The sequence below is a fragment of the Copidosoma floridanum genome, unplaced genomic scaffold (genome assembly GCF_036245765.1).
Source record: "Copidosoma floridanum isolate Cflo_tuat_1 unplaced genomic scaffold, Cflo_Japanese_pri ptg000019l, whole genome shotgun sequence".
Taxonomy (NCBI): Eukaryota; Metazoa; Arthropoda; class Insecta; order Hymenoptera; family Encyrtidae; genus Copidosoma; species Copidosoma floridanum.
In genome coordinates, this window is record NW_028321896.1 from 8984797 (window position 1) to 9002679 (window position 17883).

The 17883-nt window shown below is 41.8% G+C and overlaps 1 protein-coding gene across 3 annotated transcripts; it reads left to right on the top strand.

The window, feature by feature from the left end:
- The first annotated feature begins 3544 nt into the window (after nucleotides 1-3544).
- On the top strand, nucleotides 3545-15471 carry LOC106644119 (polycomb group protein Pc). Of its 3 annotated transcripts, none has more exons than XM_089593554.1 (6): nucleotides 3545-3686; nucleotides 11322-11365; nucleotides 11449-11569; nucleotides 11657-12097; nucleotides 12192-12722; nucleotides 12816-15471. In XM_089593554.1, the coding sequence occupies exons 1-6, from the start codon at nucleotides 3627-3629 to the stop codon at nucleotides 12993-12995; spliced, it is 1377 nt and encodes a 458-aa protein (XP_089449680.1). In that variant the 5' UTR covers nucleotides 3545-3626; the 3' UTR covers nucleotides 12996-15471. The 3 variants fall into 3 exon arrangements, with proteins under 3 accessions (XP_089449680.1, XP_089449681.1, XP_089449679.1); XM_089593555.1 differs by having other exon boundaries at nucleotides 12192-12678; nucleotides 12790-15471; XM_089593553.1 differs by having other exon boundaries at nucleotides 12192-15471.
- The last annotated feature ends 2412 nt before the right edge of the window (nucleotides 15472-17883 follow it).

Below are 17883 nucleotides of genomic sequence, written 5' to 3' on the forward strand. Positions count from 1 at the left end.
CGCGTGGGTTGCGTATCAACGTCCCAAAGGATATCGGTTGTGGAAGCGATGACCTGAGCGAAAGTAAACTTGCATTTATGTACTTAGTCAGGTGAAGAAAAATACCTCGTTTATATCAATTTGCACGTTCGCGAGACAAAAGGATCCGGAGGATGGAATAGGGTTGAACTGGTGCGTACCGTAACTTCTCATCCTCATCTTTTGCCTCTCACCTCCCCTAACCTCGTGGCCAGATATTGTCACGGTGGCAGCAATTATCATCCGTGTAGGTCACAAAAACTCACACACAAAACTCGCTTCGTGGGCTGGTTGCGCATGCTCATTGCAGGCATCGGACCACGAAATTACTTTTATCTCCCCTTTTTTGCGCAACTGTGCAAGTACATACCTGCACTGACACGTAAAGTTACGCGGTATACCTATAAGTTGGCAAGAGAAACGGTGCGCAGAGAGAGAGAGATAGTGTCATGCAACCGAGGGATAATGGAAAAACGCATAGGACCCCTTGGTTCTTTCTTTCGTTCTATTCGACTTTCTTTCTCTCTTTTCCTCTATATCTGTGTATACGGGGAGATTCAAGGCTCGTTGCTCTCCCAGCTCAGCGGCAATGAGAAACCGAGAGAAGCGTGAGTAGGAAGCTGAGGGGAGCGCGCGGGGACGAGGTCGTGCCGCTCCAAAGCCGATTCTTCATGTACACGCCCAAAGCGGCGCAGTGGGGGTAGCCGGAAAGGCGGTCCTAGGCCGGGATTGGTTCGCTAGCCGGCTCGTCGGCCAATGGAGTCAGAGCCGCTCGAACCCCGCGAATGGGCATCCGGCAACTGGTCGCGCTTTTTATTCAAGTATTAATGCCCCGAAGGACGGGCTGCTTTCTCTCTCCTTCTATCTTTCGTGCGACGGTGCCACCGTTCCTTTGGTTTTGCCGTTGTTCACGAGTGAGGGCACACACTCTCGTCTTGGGATCCGACGGAGTTGCACGCGTGCAAAAGAAGGCCTTGCCGTGCCGGACCAGTCGATGCGAGTTTTTGTACACGTTGATATATGTATATACATATACATATATATACACCGCCACCGCGGCAAAGTAGGTAAGTATAGAGCAGCCACTACCAGAACGATCGAAGCCAGGCGCCGAGCGCGAGGAAGTGGCAACTCAGCACCAGTCAGCCAGCCTGTTTTTCCGTGAGGCTTCTTCGTGTGTTGTTGTCGCGCGTGCGGTGCAAGTGTGTGTGTGTATTATATACGTGCATCGTCACGAGTGTGTACAAACAGTCGGCTAGTAGCCTGCGCGTGTCAGTGTTGGTGCGTTCATGTGCGCGCGTTACAGATCAGAGAGTTTAAGGACTGCAACGTTGCCACGTCAAGCGGCCACCGGAGAATACACCAATTTCGCATACGTAAATAGCAGTTACAACAGACCGCGAGCCGGCCTCTGCCATCTCGTTGAATCGCTCTTTGGGGATCCAGTTTACTGGAACTCACCAGATGTGATGACAACAGTGCAGGTACATAGCCGGCCACACCGGCAGTCAACTCATTTTAGAGTTTCCAAGTTAAGCGGAAGCAAAAGTACGGCTGTGTGTGTGCCTATTATATCGACACGATCAAGCGCAAAGGTGCAGAGAAAAGAGAAACCGAGACTTGGCAACCCCGCGCTATCTCCTACATCCATCTCCGTCGTTCCTCGCACACATTTGCGTCGACACGAATAGGTACACACCAACAGTGTATGTATATATACATAGTGAAAACAGCCGTCGCCGCTACGATGTATACACTCCGGGGCCGGGGGCAGCAGAACTCGCGACGAGAATCCGCACTCACACATCTTTAGTGATAAAGTAGTGGCAGGCAACGGGTCGAGGAGCGAGAGGAGAAAAGTGTGGTGGCGCTGCTGTACAAGCGCTTGCCGCATCAGGAGAAGCAGTAGTCTGCCCCTCCCCCCTTGCTCGGTCGACCCTAAGCTTTATACCCGCTCCAAGCGGACGAGTCCAAGGGGAACGCGAGCGAGGGGCGCCCACATACACCTTAGCCGTGAGTGCAAGGAGGACAACTACGGGTAGTTGGCTGGTGGTGGGGATACGGCGGTAGCGGTGGCGGCGGCTACGGTGGAGCGGCAGTAGCGCGCGCGCGCCTTCAGTCGGCCTCGAACCAGAGAATGTGACTCTTGTCAGCGTGACAGCTGTTTTGGAGCAGCAGCAACCGTGCTCCGAAATTAACACACATACACGCCATCCCTGCACTCCCCTTTTCCCTTCCAACCCCTGTCGTGTCATAACCTCAAAGTGCGTGCGCCTTCCGTGGTTGATCTCCGTGAAGTTGTTTCTCGAGAAGGTGTTTACGTTATGCTCTGATTTTCCATAATCAGGCGTATCCGAAAGAAAGAAAAAGACGGAACGACGAGTGAGAGAGAAAGATAGAGTCACATATTAGTGCGACGGCCATGTTTGGTGTTTACGAGCCGAAGAGGATTTTCCAGTAAATTCAGAAGGAGGCAGTGTTACCCAAGTGAGAGAGATCAAAATAATGATAATATATTATAGTGGTGTACCCCTGAGAAAAATACCAAGCTGTTGCAACTCAATTATGCGTATCAACTAGTGAGTGACAGTAAGTCACGACAGAGTTAAGTGTTTTTAAACAAGTCTGTGCTTGTACTGCACTTATCACAAGAAATATACTGCAAGGAGAAGTGTCGTGTTTTGGTGTAAGGGATCCAATGGGTTATCGAGAGCAGTCGCCTGCGAAGTTGTTTCTGTTAGCCGGTGTGCAGCAACGCGCTACTAACCCACCGGAAAAAGTCGGTTTGAAATAGCAGCCGATACCCCTTGTGCAGATTGTTCTGCATATTGTTTTGTTGTGGTGTATTTACATAATTTTGTTTGTGTAAACAAGTAGACGTCACTGGTGTTGTGATTTAAGTGTCAAGTGTCTGTTGCTTCTTCCAAGTGCAAATAGCGAGAGCAACATCTCTTTGAAAAGTGAAAGGAGCTTTTTGTCAGGCAATTGGCAAAACATACAAAGGGCAGTTTCGGCTCCAATTGTCATTTTAGAGTGGAAGTGTTAACGTACAAGCAGGAGGAGTAATAGTTACGCAGGTGTTTTGTTACTATCGTTGGCAGTTCGATAAAGTACAACTGATAAACAACAACAGCAGAAGCAGCAGCGACAACAACAACAACAACAACAATTCCATCACTATCCACCCCCAAAGTCAACCCCAAGCCGCAACGACGATTTCGCCACGACGCAGCGAGAAACGGCTGGCCTCGTCGTCGTCGACGTCGACGTCAAGCATCTACGACGACTACGACGTCGCGCAGCGCTCCTCCGAGCGAATCAAGGTGAGGCGGGCCTGCGAGGAGTCGGTCCAGCTTCTTGCGGAGCAGGCGGCCGCCGCGGCAGCAGCAGCTGCAGCTGCAGCGAACGGCCACAATAGCGATAATAGTAACATTAGTGTTGACCCCAGTAACGGTCAAGCCACTACAATTCCCGCCACCACGACCATCAACCAGATAAAGCGGCGCATCATAGCTAAGCTGTTCTCTGGTGGCAGCAAGGCAAACGGTACGTCGTCTGGTACGTCAAACGGACAGCAGCAACACCAGCAACAGGACTCAACCAGCACCATGGATCTTGGTGACCGTGTCTACGCAGCCGAGAGGATTACCAAGAAACGCAAAAAGGGGGTAAGTGCATACGTTTCTCTCCATATACAATATTCCGTCAGATCCCCTTTAACTTGGGCTTTAATCTTTTTCCGTTCGTGCGCGCGCGCGTGCATCAGCTGACTATAGACTTATTTTGCAGTGTGTACTTGCTTTAAACTAACAGTGCATGTATGTGTAAAAAAAAGTACGATTGGCTGATGATTGGCGCGTTGTAATTGGCTTTCAAATACTTGGCATAAACATAATAATCTTAACTTTTTTTATCTGCTGCTTAGCTCTGTTTTTACAATTCTATTTGCTCTCAAGTATACATTTGTGTGCATTCTTGAGATAATGGTGTGTTAAACACTACTCTTTGCTGGTCAGTGGTATTGTAAGTATACACAGGGATCTACAATGCTGTCTTGCTCTTCTGCTCACAAGCGGCAACAAGCGAGAAAGAGAAAAATAAAGTTTGTAACTGGTACACAGTAGAGTCGCAAGGGCGGCGCCACCGTACGGGCACGTCACTCGCGAGCTTGACCAATGCGCATGCGCCATCACGCATACAATCACGCTTCGACCAGTCACGCACGAAACGCACACTCTTGCAGCCCTCCCACCTTGAGATCTGCGATGCCAGTCGGTGCTTGCGGTTTCCCACTCCTCGACACTCTTTAGGCCGTCTTGCTCGCTCGCTCGCTCTCATGAGGTAGAAAGGGGCGCGAGCGAGAGGCAAGAGCGACGCCCCTTCCTTCTTTGCCCCTCCTACAATCTTTCTCTCGCTTCTCGTTCATTCTCATCGTGCGTTGACATGCATGCCTAACTAACAACTCTTCTGTACAAGTACTGCTCCTGCTGGGTGTATTATGCATGCATAAATGTAGTTACTGCTTGGAACTGGTTTTATACGTCTACATTGAATTGTAAGGTTATATAGGTATGTATGCACCTATGTAGTATCTGCCTGTTGTTTTGAGATTTGTGAGCAGTTGAAACGACCGAAAGTGACTGTGGTGTTAAAAAACTTGTTACCTTCGTATACGATTAGACTGAACAACGAGTAACACATTTTTAAACAAATTAATAAAATGGCTGTAAAATATATTCTCTAGTGGATCTTTTACTTGTAACAAAGTAGTCGATTTATTACATACTGTACGATTATTTTACTTCATTTAGACTTAAAATGAGCTATCACTATTTACTGAAAGAGACAAGACCTTGCATAATAATGCTGGAATAATAGGTTCGTTCGAACCCCCCTTTGGTTTGGTTCGGTTCGGTTCGATCGGTTCTGGGACCAAAAAATACAAAAAAAAAAACAAGTGTTCACGAGAGTTTTTTAATGTTTTTTGGTCCCTAAAACGACCAGACCGAACCGAACCAAAAGAGGGTTGAAACGAACCGATTGAATACGTCATACATATACATGGCCAATCGTGACAGCGAGAAAAATGCATTAAAACACATTCATTTCTTGTTTAATCGTTCGTTTTTTGATGCACAGACAGAGCGTTCCTGTTCTCTATGTAACATACACACTCTCGTTGCGGCATGCTCGTTAAAGAGTACATCAACGGACGCGGTACTGTTAGCGCAGTTAACGCGAGTGGAGCTCTCTCTCGCTTCTCTTTCCTTTTTTTTGTTCGCCGTCGAGTGCAACGCACTTTTGGGCTCGTCCCCTTTTTTTTCAGGATCTGTATCGAAGGGAGTTGAAGATGGGGAAGAAGTGTATGCTTGTTTTCTTTTTTTAGAATGTAGCGTAGACGGTCTTTTATATGCACAATGTGATCGAGGCTCTTGCCCTCGTGGGCTTTCTGGCAAATGAAAATGTAGTCTGGCAGCAATGAAGCAGGGTAGAGGACACTGTGGTCTTTGCCAGAGGGTAGGCTTAACTATTGTTGTCATATCTTTGAAATTCATGTTTGCCTGATTACACTTCGTCGTATGGATCCAAGGATTTGTATAAGCATGTTTGTGACTATTGTTTCACCGTAATGTTTTTTGTAATTATGGCACCCAATTTAGTATTTAAAAACAGATTGTTACATTTAAAGCTATTAATTTGTAGGTATGTTACGAATGAACATGAATTATTAATGAGACCTGAGAGCTCCATATTCTAAAATAGGACGGCAAATGAACCGATTTATTACTGCAATTACTCGTAATCGAGGATATTTGCAAATTTTAGTGAGAAACGACCCAAATCCGTAATGAGGATTCAAACTTGAATGCCCTTAACTCAAATACTTTTTATATCACGTCGCATTCAAATTAAAATTTTCATTCGTCAGTTTATTTTTATTTACAAACTAAATATGTAATCAAAGATAACTATTTCACGAATCTCATACTACTATATTAATTAGTCAAATTTTAATTTTAGCTATAGCACTTGTTTGATAAAATTATCATAATAGAGGGTTTTCAAAAGTAATGGAAGATTCCGTGAAAATTTTAAGATATTCCAAATGCGGGGAGTCTAACAACCTTTGCCCTACATAGTGTATCCCATAAAAATTTCCATTTCCACGCTTTCATCCAGAGATGGAAATCTTTGGCTATCTCTTTCTCATTCTCGTAATAAAAAGTAACGAGCTAACTTTGCTTTCCTTTAAAATCCATCTTATCTGCCTTCCATTTTAAGACTTTAATCTCTTAGAGGGAAAATATTAAATGAAACCGTCATAAAATCATATTTTCTTCCTGCCTCGGGTTATTCCGTACTGACTACACTCGTATGGAAATTGGACCGCATCGAAATTCAGTTCGAATCCAGTTGATGAATTACTGAATAAACCTCATAAATATGTCTATTAATTGAAATGCTCACCATCAGATGTTAAAAACTCCTAACCCATAAATCCGAAACCAATCAGCAAAATTTCCAGAAACCAGAAACGAGGTAAACACGTTGTCGTAACAAAAGCGGGTGGGGGGACACCTCCGAAAAAAAAGGAGAGAGGACTGCCAAAGAAAAGGAAAAAGGAAAGGAAGGTCTTTATGGGTGTATAGGTTAAAGGACGGATGCTCTAGGCACTTCTCTTTCCCCCTCCTTTCTATCTCCCCTGTTTTGGCCAGCACGTAGGTATAGTATAGAGTAGTGAGTAACGGAGTAAGGTTACGTCGTGCGATGCCCAAGATCGCGGGGCACATATTTTCAAACGATGCCGAGACGGGAGGCCTGACTGTCTCGTGTTATGTGTCGCCTCGTCGGCGTCGTCCCTTCCTTTTTTCCGTGAGAAGAAGACGGTCAACGGCGTTCCGTGAAAAAAAAGGGATCGGAAGCGAAGTAGATTTCCCTCGGGAGTTCTGCTTCTTCTTCCTACTTTTTTTTTTTTTTTTTTCGCCGCCAGGGTCGTCGTACGTACCTACACTTACTTTTGGGCTGGCTTTTCAGATTTTCTGCCGAGAAAGTAAGAGGGACAGAAAAAGAAAATACGAGATAGCCCAGTTCCCCGAGAGAAAGAGAGAGTTGTAAATATCATTTTGTTATTGTTACTTTTATGTTTGAGTGATAGGAGAGCAATTTCCAAAATGCCATGGCTGTGCTTCGACTTGGGTGTCGCTGGTGCTTGCGGGTGGTGGGGCTCTGACGGGCGAGTGATTGATGAGTTAGGTTTGGCACCCAAAGTTTTTCGCCGCACCACGTGGCTTTACCGGGAAGTCGCGTTGGAAAATAAACGAGACGTCGATCGATCGGTTGCACGGAAACCGAGTCCATAGCATAACTGCGCATAATAAGTGTTGTAATAAATATTTATGGCAGTTTGTTTGAGCCCGTAAACACCACCTCCTAATGGACTCGCGAAAAATGCTTGATTTGTTTCACCGTTACACGAAGGGAGCCACCGGGTAGAAAGTCATCGCGATAACGAATCGGGAATTGCCAGCGCGGGTGGAGTAAGTACACCAGGGAGACAGTATCTTTCTCTCAACGATGATTATTACAGAGGCGCGCATTTCGAGAAGATAAGAAGAAAAAAATATACGGGACTGAATTGCGGGAAAAACTTTATCATACTTGTTGACCCTTTTTTACGGGAGCTTATATTTTTTTTTTTTTGGTACACAATGGGCTGCGCGAGTGGAACAATCATTACGGTTGTTATTCATGAAAATTCCGGTAATTGCTTTCCGTATAGGATTTCATCTCGATTCATTTATCAAACTCGATCTGATAGCTAATTCGACATGCATTGGCGCTGAAAAGCGCAATTATTTCATCAACTCCGTGCTCGAAAAGGAGCATCGGCCACACTCGCGACCTAGTTCCAAAGGTGCATCAAGCGACTGCAACCTCCCTTTTTTTGCCCTCCACTAAACTTCCGACAACGGGAGACAAAAAAAATTGCCAACGCCGGTGTTTCGTGTCGTACGCGGTTCTGGGAACTTTCATCACTCGAGCTCTGTAAAATTGACCAAAATGATGGCGATCTGTCGACCCCATCACCCCCATGATCGCCACCGATCAAACTCCCTGCCGGGGAGAAAAGCTTGGTATCCGAGCATCAGACGCCGAACTAAGTAGCATCTATCCGCGCTTGGACTCGGGCCAACGGACGAGCCGAATCGTATATGACACAGGCGCGTCGGGGCGACGGGGTTGGTTGCATCGCTCAGACAAGTCCATCCGTACACTCACACGGAGGAGTATAGCAGCGGCCGCGGCGACGACGACTACACGCTGGCCGTCGATTTATTGACCGTGTCGGCACGCACGCACGACGCCCTGGGCATTTGCGATTCCGTTTGCGGTTGTGACATTACCCTCTCTCTCGCAGAAACTCGCTTCGCTCAAGTGCGCGCTCGAGCGTGCAGTATATTATCTATATATATATACACCTCCACCTTTCTTTCTCCCATTGTGTTCTCTCGGATGGTCCTTCCTTCCTTTTTTCCATTTTTTTTCAAGCTATAGAGATCGGGATATGTGGGGCGAATCGAGTCGCATGAATGGGAACGCCAGAGGTGTAGAATTCCGAGGCTCGGATGTTTCTGTGTATAGATACGTGTGTACGTGGTATACATTGGTAAAGAAGAGGAGGCAGATATTATACACACGGGCGCGAATGAGTTCGGACGTGCTATCGAATGTGACAGGATGTTTAGCGTGTGGGCAGGGAGGCTTCGTTCTCTTTTTTATTGTACCTTAAAGTACTAGTGTAGGTTGTACCTGACAACAACTTGTCCGTGTGTCGTAAAGACATTTTTTCGAAAAATACCAAAATATTGAGTACCTACACGGGTGCAAACGAAAATTTAACGGCAACCTTGAAAAGTTACGCGCCGCGTTATTATTACGTATACAAACTGTTGCTGCATTGGTCGTATGATACATGTACGAGTTACGTAAAAAAGTAGCACGCGACTTGTGGAACAAAAGTGGACGCACACTTGAAGTAATGATACCTTGTCATTTGTTTCGTCGATCACGAAAAGAACGCTGGGCTTATTTACTTGGACGACGAACTTTATAAAATACACAACAATGCGTAAGTAGAGATACAAAGATAGAGAGAGACGCGATGGGCATGGGGGAGGATCTCGCGTTTGGTATATATTTAAAGCTTCACCACCTTGCACCGAAAAATACAGCATCGGAGAATAACACTTATTACTTATCGTTTGTGTGCATGTATATAATATGAGTACCTGTATATACCTATTTACGTACATCTCTGTGTGTGCTTCATTATTGCGCAGCATCAGCTACTCTGGCGCAATTGCACAATACTACCTTATGAGCGCATACGGAGTGTATGATGCACATAGTTACTATATACGTTGTGATACTTTCTTTTCTCACATTCGACGTGGTATCTACAAGTATGATGCAATCACTCGACGAAAAGCCTTTCTTGCAAAAGTCACGATCCAATGAAGTGCAATTATTTCTTATTTCGATTTCCATCCAAAAACAAAAATCCTCAAAAATCCATGTGTCATTGGGATATCACGTTTTTGCCTCTTACAAGACCATCTCATTTGCTTTTTTTACTTTTGCACTTAAAAAATGGAGACATGAATACATCTGTTTTCACGGATCTTATACATTTTTGTTACCATTCAGTTCGGAACAAAATCATATTAGATTAATATCAATACATCGAGAGTGATACACAAATTTTTCACTTGAGCTATGTAGGTTCAAAAGTTTCAACCAACTTGAAAGTGATATTAAATTAAAGGTGGGAAAATTGATGTCACAATTTCGATCGAAACAATTAAGGCCCATTTACAGTCGTACGTTTTGCTTCACGTCGTGCATGAAAAGAAATACGACAACGTGAAGCAAATACATTACTATAAACGGGCCCTTAAAATGTCACGTTACTTTTGGTCCAATCAACATTCGTAAATCAGAGCCACTGATATTACAATAGATATCGTAACTTCATTTATAGTTGAGTAACAACTAAAAGTGACACTTGATTCAAGAATTGTTTTTTTATTTATTTATTTTTTTTTTTTGTAATTCCATGCTATTCTACACCAGAGAATCGTTTATCCGACATTTTAAACCATGACAATATCCGCACGACCCCACGGATAACCACGTGCTATTCCTCGCACATGGGTACATCAAATATGCGTGTACTCCTCGTCCTTATCTTATCTTTTCCCGTTCAAAAGTCCTACGTCAATTTCACCGCACGTCATCGTTACTGCAAGTTGTAAATCATTGTCGTGACAATCGGATAACACATAGGCATGTGCCTGTAAAAAAAACAGGGGGTGAACGAAGGGAGAACTAAAAAAAAAAAAAAAAAAACTAGTTCCAAACTGCTCAACAGCAACAGTCCATAATCACTCCATAAAAGTATCCATCCATCTAATTACAAGGCACTTACGTCATAACGAGCACCGCAAACGCGCACGCACATATATACATATAGCTTTTTAGAACGCCCGCTCGTATCTCTCTCTCGTCTCATCTTCGTCCTATGCTCATGTGTGTCCCTTTGGTGTTTACAATCTGTGGTGGGTGATGGTGGTATATGTATGGATGGCCTCTGCCGCGTTATGGCCAATAAAAGCCCATAGCTTGGACTCATCTCGGCGTCTCGTTCGTTTATATTACGACTATATGCAGCCAAGGCCATTGTGGGCTTGTCTTCTTCGTCGTCGTGGTTGACGAGATCCAGATAAAAAGTTCGAACCACGTGAGGAGTCTGGAGCGTTGACCGGCGGATTTTTTTTTTTTTTTTTTTTTAAGCTTCCTACACTCAACTATGAACGTTTCTTCCTGTTTTGTTTTTTTCCTTGGCTTTTTTTATGAATTTGCATCTAGGTGCACTCACTGGCTTGTTATTACTTATCACTAATCTCTTGCAAATAATGATCTACCAGCATGAAGTGCAACTGGAGTAGAGGCACACGGTATGATCAATTCAATTGGTTGGAAATATCCAATTGAATTTTCTCTTTTTTTCGTAGTGACTGTATCTTGTAGGTCTCTTGTTCGGACTGTTGATGTAAGTACGCTCGAGAGCCATTACTAATATGACATTTTGCATGTATTCGTATCTTTACGTGTACTTTTGACACATCCACATGACGATGAGTTTTGCTTTTGGTGGGTAGAATAACAAACCCTTGTTTCAACCAAATTTTAATTTCCTCCGTATGATTGTCAGTACTCATGATCGTTTGTTTTGGTTACAGGGAAAAATCGAGTACTTTGTCAAATGGAAAGGATGGAGCAAAAAGTGAGTATAGAACACCTAACGAATCTTATCTCGATAAGCTTTCGATAAAACGGGAGATAAATATCGTGCTTGCGTCATTACAGATACAACACGTGGGAGCCGGAAGAAAACATTTTAGACTCGCGGTTAATCGAAATATACGAAGAGGGTCAAAGAGGCAGCGACGCCACGTCTAGGAGGCCCAGGAGGAGGGACACGCGCTATGTAAGTTCATTTCCATACCCTTTCTTTTATATCTCTCCCTCTTTTAAAAAGCAATCGACATTCGTGACTAAAACTATTTCTTTCCAGGAGCTGGTGCTCAAAAATCTGGTGGTCGAGGAAGAGCCGGGCGGTGACGAGCGCATCGGCGAGGATAGCCAAGAGGAGTCGGCGACGGAGACGTCGGTCACGACGAACAACATCAGCTCGATCAACCTGAACGTCGACGAGGACACGGTCGCCAGCTCCCTGGACGGCCGCGAGTCCCCAATCCCGACCGCCGACCTCTTAGCCTCCAACTACAGCATCGACTCTGACAGTTCGAGCAGCAGTGTGGACATGCCGCTGCTGCCGAGGCGCGAGCCCGCTGGCACCAAACGCAAGGCTGAGGTGCTCAGCAAAGAATCCGGGAAAATCGGTGTCACCATCACGACGAGCAGCCCAAGCAGCGGCAGCGGCAGTCCACCACCCAACAAGATACCCAAGCTCCTCCCGCTCAAGGGCGCCTCCACATCACCGACTTACCACCACGTGAGTTTCGCCCCGCAACTTTTTTGCGCGCACCTATAATATATAGAGATCGCTTTGGTTCAGATTTATTTTATGTTTTTCGTTTCCATTGCAGAATCACAAGGTGAACGGTAGGCGGCTGTCCTCGTCGAGCGTCAAGTCAACTCCGGAGGAGCCGTTGCCCGCAGTCCCGACGACACCGGCGGCGGCCATTATTCAAGACAAAAAGGGTTCGGATGCCCACCTCAGAGCTGACGTGCCGCATGGTCCAGCCCCGTCGCTTCCTCGTGCCCCCAGCGCTCCGCTGTCACCGCAACTGGACACAACCCCTTTGGAAATACCGCAGCCGACTCCCAGCAAAAAGAAGTCGCACCACTCGCACGAGCACAAGAGCACCGACAAGGAGAAACTGCCGCAGCACAATGGGCCCCTGGTCGTCGACGCCAACGGGCACAAGTCACTCAGCCCCATCGACTCTTACACAAACAACAACAGGTTAAACACTGGAGCTATCCTCAACGGCCACCACAACAACAACAACAGCAACAACGTCAGCAACAACAATACCATAAATAACAATAACAACAACAACAAGTCGCCGAGCATCAAGATACAGCAACAGCTGCAACAACAACAGCAGCAGCAGGCACAGCCACAAACACAACCACAAACACAACCACAAGCACAGCCGCAAGCACAGCAGCAGCAGCAAGCGGAGGTGGTGGTCAAGCCGGCGGAGACGATTTTTGTGCCGTTGACAAGCCCGGGGACGGATTACTGGCACGCGCGCAATCCAGTGGCCGACCAGGTATTCATAACCGACGTGACGGTAAATCTTAAAACTGTGACCATCAGGGAGTGCAAGACTGAGAAGGGATTCTTTCGCGAGCGGGATCCGAAGAGCGATGTTTACCAGTAGGGCCGTGACTACTGAAGCTACCGCGGTCATCGTCGTCGCTGTCGAGTGTGTTGTGTAATATTTGAAATGTATTTTCAAAGCTTGTATATATACATATAAATTATTTTCGCACTAAAGGTAAGAAAACAAACGAAAGGAGGCACGCGGCTGTCGAGGGGTGAGATTATTTCGGGGCGTGTGCTGCGCCGTTGCGCACGTGTAGGTAGGTGTGGTAGCAAAGTTCAAAGTGACCTAAGCCCCGTGCAACAATCTCGTTTAATTGCAAAGTCGATGACGTGTCATTGATGATGATTATTGCAAGGCTGTAGAAATAACAGAGACTCTTATTTTGCGTCGTTCTCTTCGTTTTCGTTTCGAAGAAAGGACTGAGAGCGAGAGGGAGAGGGTTTATTTATTTGCCGAGATAAGGCGTCGGAGGCCGAGCGTATGCGTTTAAAGGCGAGTGAGACGGGATTGTGAATCCACTAATGGCTTTCGATCGATCGATCGCTAAGGCACGATTTAAATATAAACAATTTGAACTAAAAAAACAAAAAAAAAATGAATAAATAAATAAACGCTTGGTAGTTGATAGTACGCACTGATAATAACAACAATAATAATAGTAATAATTATATTAGAAAGTGAACAGTCAAAGTAATATTCTCATACAAGTTTCGTGGAATTCAAGCATCTGTTAACTATGGTAGTGTCAGTCTTGACGATATTAGATGTGTGTATGTGTGTGTGTGTGTGTGTGAGAGCGTCGATGGTATTGGATTAGGAGTTGCGAGTATTTGGCTGAGGATTATATTTAATGATTATATCGCTTTTTAAAAAAAGTGGGTTAAAGAAGATGTAAGATTCGATACGGATTTTTGTTGTTTGCATAAGTTCCTAAAATTAAAGAATTTTTGATGAATCTTTCTTATTCGTGTGAAGAAAAAAAAAAAAAATTCAATTGTAACTACTTTTACGCTTGTAAGTAGTAGGCAGTCCAACGAACAAAAGCAAACTTAAAGATTTATCTGTCTATGTGCACAGTTAGTTCCTTTTTTCTATTAAGTAAATTAGTAAATAGACATTCACTGGCTTTTTCATTCAAACTATAAAATCAAATGCATTTGTTTGAGAAACAAAAAAAAAATAGTAAATGGATACTACATAGGGAAAAAAGATGATTGTCGACGTGACAACAACACGGATCGATCTATCTTTTTTCGCAACGTGTGTCTTTGAGCATATCTCTCAGCGTTTCGATTAATTATATTTTCTTACTGAGCATAAGAATCTTTTCGCGATTAAAAGAGAAATGGATGAAAAAAAAAAGAGAACAAGATTGAGATTCAAGCGAAACTTCACTGACCAAAATTTTCGTCTTACCAAGCATCTACATAGATTAATATGACTATACAATTACTTCAGTCGCAGTTGTGTTTAATGAGATGCTTATGTACATTTTGTGCATTTTTTTCGTACGTACTTTCGTATGAACCAGTAAATCCGTGATACATAGATTATTAATAAATATTACCCTCTTATCGAAACTAATCGTATATGTTGCTTATTTATTAAATCGGTTTTATCATTATTTGTAGAATCTTCACTTCTTAGTATTATAGAATTTAATGTGTAAACAAGGTGTCCCACAGTTTTATCATTTATTTTATTCTCAAGTTGCACAAGAATTTTGTAAATACAACACGAAGCGAGTCGTAATTATAACTTTAAATTTATTCGTATATTAAAAAAAAATGAAATTCTGAGAAAACAAGACGTGTATTTAATCCGAGTGCAAAACGTAATGAGATGTTTTTTTTAAACGTTTTATCTTGATGGGACAACTTGTATACTAAAGTAGGATTTGCTCCTCTAGAGTTCTAAACGCCTAGAATTCACGCAAGAAGTGTAATATGTGTATATTTGAAAAAGAAGAGCAAAGTGTCACAGACAAGGGATATCGAATTCAGATGAATAATGTCCGGTATAAAAATGAAATGAATACAAAATTGTAAATAGCAAGGAAAAATCTTAGTCGTGCGTTACGTGCAAGCGTATGAGTTGAAACGAATGGATGTGAAAATATTTGTGTGTTGTAGATTATCTCACATTATGTAAATAGAAACTCCAATCCCTTGTGTTGTAAATGTTCCACCGAAAATTCGGAGCGCCAAGCATTATCGAAAAATGATTGAAATAAAAAATGGGTAACATCACATAAATAAAATAACAGCAAAATGAAAATAAGATACTAATGGATTATAGGAGAGTGATCTTTCTTATAGGTTTTAACTTTTCTCGAGATCAAACTATGCTCATTACCTTTGATATTTCTTTCTGTACTTATAGACGATCGATCTACCTGTATACCATTTACCACGTATAACATGAAAAATATGAAAAAAAATAAAACAAAAAGATGCAAACACAGGTATATAAGATATGTGAAACCCCGGTAGTACCAAATCCAACAGTAATTTTAGTTCTGTCTGGTACAGATTCCTTATATTTCAATAAAATCATTACTTGAAAATTCGTCACGTTTTATTTATCACCCTGTCCTACGACATGTCTTTATATTTATATGCATGTGTACAATTGTACTGATCGTTTTTCACACAGCTTGGATTTTTTTTTCTCAACTTTGATCTAACAAGGGTGAACGATACAATTTTTCACCATAAGTAGACATCCCATAAAAGCTGTTTTTCAATCAGCTTCAACTTTTTTTTCACCAAACATTGTGATTCTATGTATTTTTTGACAATCAGTGTTCAAAATTTAACTTTCCATATGTAATTAATGTATGAAAAGTACTATATCTTTAAATACGTATTACGAGTCTGTCGTCCCTATGATTTGCGATGAATTATATTTTTGCCTTGCAATAGAGGAAATTTTTGCATACCTTAGGACTCCTACAAACCACTTTGCAAATCATAGGTTTTAAATTTTCGATTTCAATATCTGGTATGGCGACTTGAAAATAATGGTTTTTTTTTCATTTTAATTTTTCGTTTTTTCAAAAAACTTTTTTTTGTTTTTTTTTTTCTCTCATTTTTTTACACAGCTGCTAAAGAATTAAAGATACGTGCATCACTTGGACATCCAGCTGCAGCAATGATGAATTTCCTATGTCATTGTGGTCCCAGAAATAAGATTAAGATATAAAATACGAGGGGCTGGCCACATGATTCACAATGATTTAAATCTTTTGAATCATAAAAAAAAATAAGAGTCACAAATATTGACTAGTGATTTGAATCTTGTGAATCACGTGGCTAGCCCCTCGCTGAAAATTATTCGAATTGGTTCGCCAATAAACTAGAAAAATGGTGATGTATAAATTAACAAAATTAGTTTTACACACACACAAAATGCATTTTGAATAAATTTCCAACATGATAAAAATAATAATTTACTTACTGTTATTTCACGAGCGTAAAACTCCTTTTATTACCTTACATTTCACGCATATATTGTGAAGTGATTAAAATCAAGACTTCATTCTAGTGCTGCTAGATTTCCAAGCCCGTCTCTACTTTCGACCCTCATAAATGGACAAAATAATACTCGGAATTTCCTTAAAATTTAATCTACGTATTTATGTTTAAGTAATTTCCGGCGCTGCGTACTGTTTCTTCGTACGACAAGCTTAGGTCTGAATCTCAATTGCTTTTGGTGACGAGTCTCCCATTTTGCTGACTAAACAATGCCAGTTGCCAGTACTATTTTTCAAAGAATAAATTATTCATCTAAAATTTCACCTTTTCCAACAATTGTTTTAAGATTTTGAAAAACAGCTTATTCAATGTAGTTTTCTTATAAAAATCAAATTGGTTTTTTTTTTTAATACTGTTAGTCAGAGATTTTTTATTTAGCTTGACTACACTTAAGCGCTTTTTTGACTGATGACAATGTAAAAATTAAAAGGTGTACACCAGTTAAAGTGGTTGATTATAGTTAATTTTTTTAATGTTTAGGCTGTTGAAATATTTTTATTTGTCTGTTTTATTATTAAACTTGAAATAAAATTACGGTTACTTGTCAGCAAGCATTACTGTTTTCAATGATGAGAAAAGAAAATTTTACTCTGTACTTTGATAATTTTTAAGTTCCAACTGTTAAGTTTTCGAATATGATTTATTATTATAGTATAGGAGTATTGCAGTTGTAGGAAGTGAGGCTGCAAAATTGTACCTCGGGGACGCATATACATATATAAACTGCGGCTCGTCGGATATTACAACCGTGAAAACTTGCGTTAGTCATCTTGTTTGAGAGTTTGGAAAGCGAGAGACAACGAAAAGGAAAAACAGAATTTATTTTTACATGTGTACGCTTCAAAATAACAGTAGATCTTAAGTTTTGGGGATTGCAATGCCAATATTAGATCTAATATAAATGATGCAATGACGATCTTATTAACGTTAATTTTATGTTTTGTACCTAAAAATTTTTTTACTTACGCACCGTTTATGTACTCTGTAATTTATTTATAAAAATTATTAATTAGACCTACCTATAGTAACCTAAAAAATTATATTACTTGGCTTACTTTAGCTAATGATTGTTTGTTTGATAAGGCAAGTGGTTACGTAAAAAAATTAAATTTACGAACATTCATACTTGAATTACAAATTTTATTATGTAAAATGTAAGTCTGCAATGATTTAAAATTTTATAATCTATGTTAAGATAGTTTTGAAATCAAAGTATGTTGTAATGTTGGCCTGTTTACTTTCATTTTGATTAAACGTATACAATGTTATAAGTATTAAAATTCATATGATTAAAAATTGAATAATTATATACATTCTTAAAACTACAACCAAAAAACAGGTATAATGAAAAAAAAAAAAAATTTAGTTATTCGACATTATTATTATTCGATTTGTTGGAGAAGAAA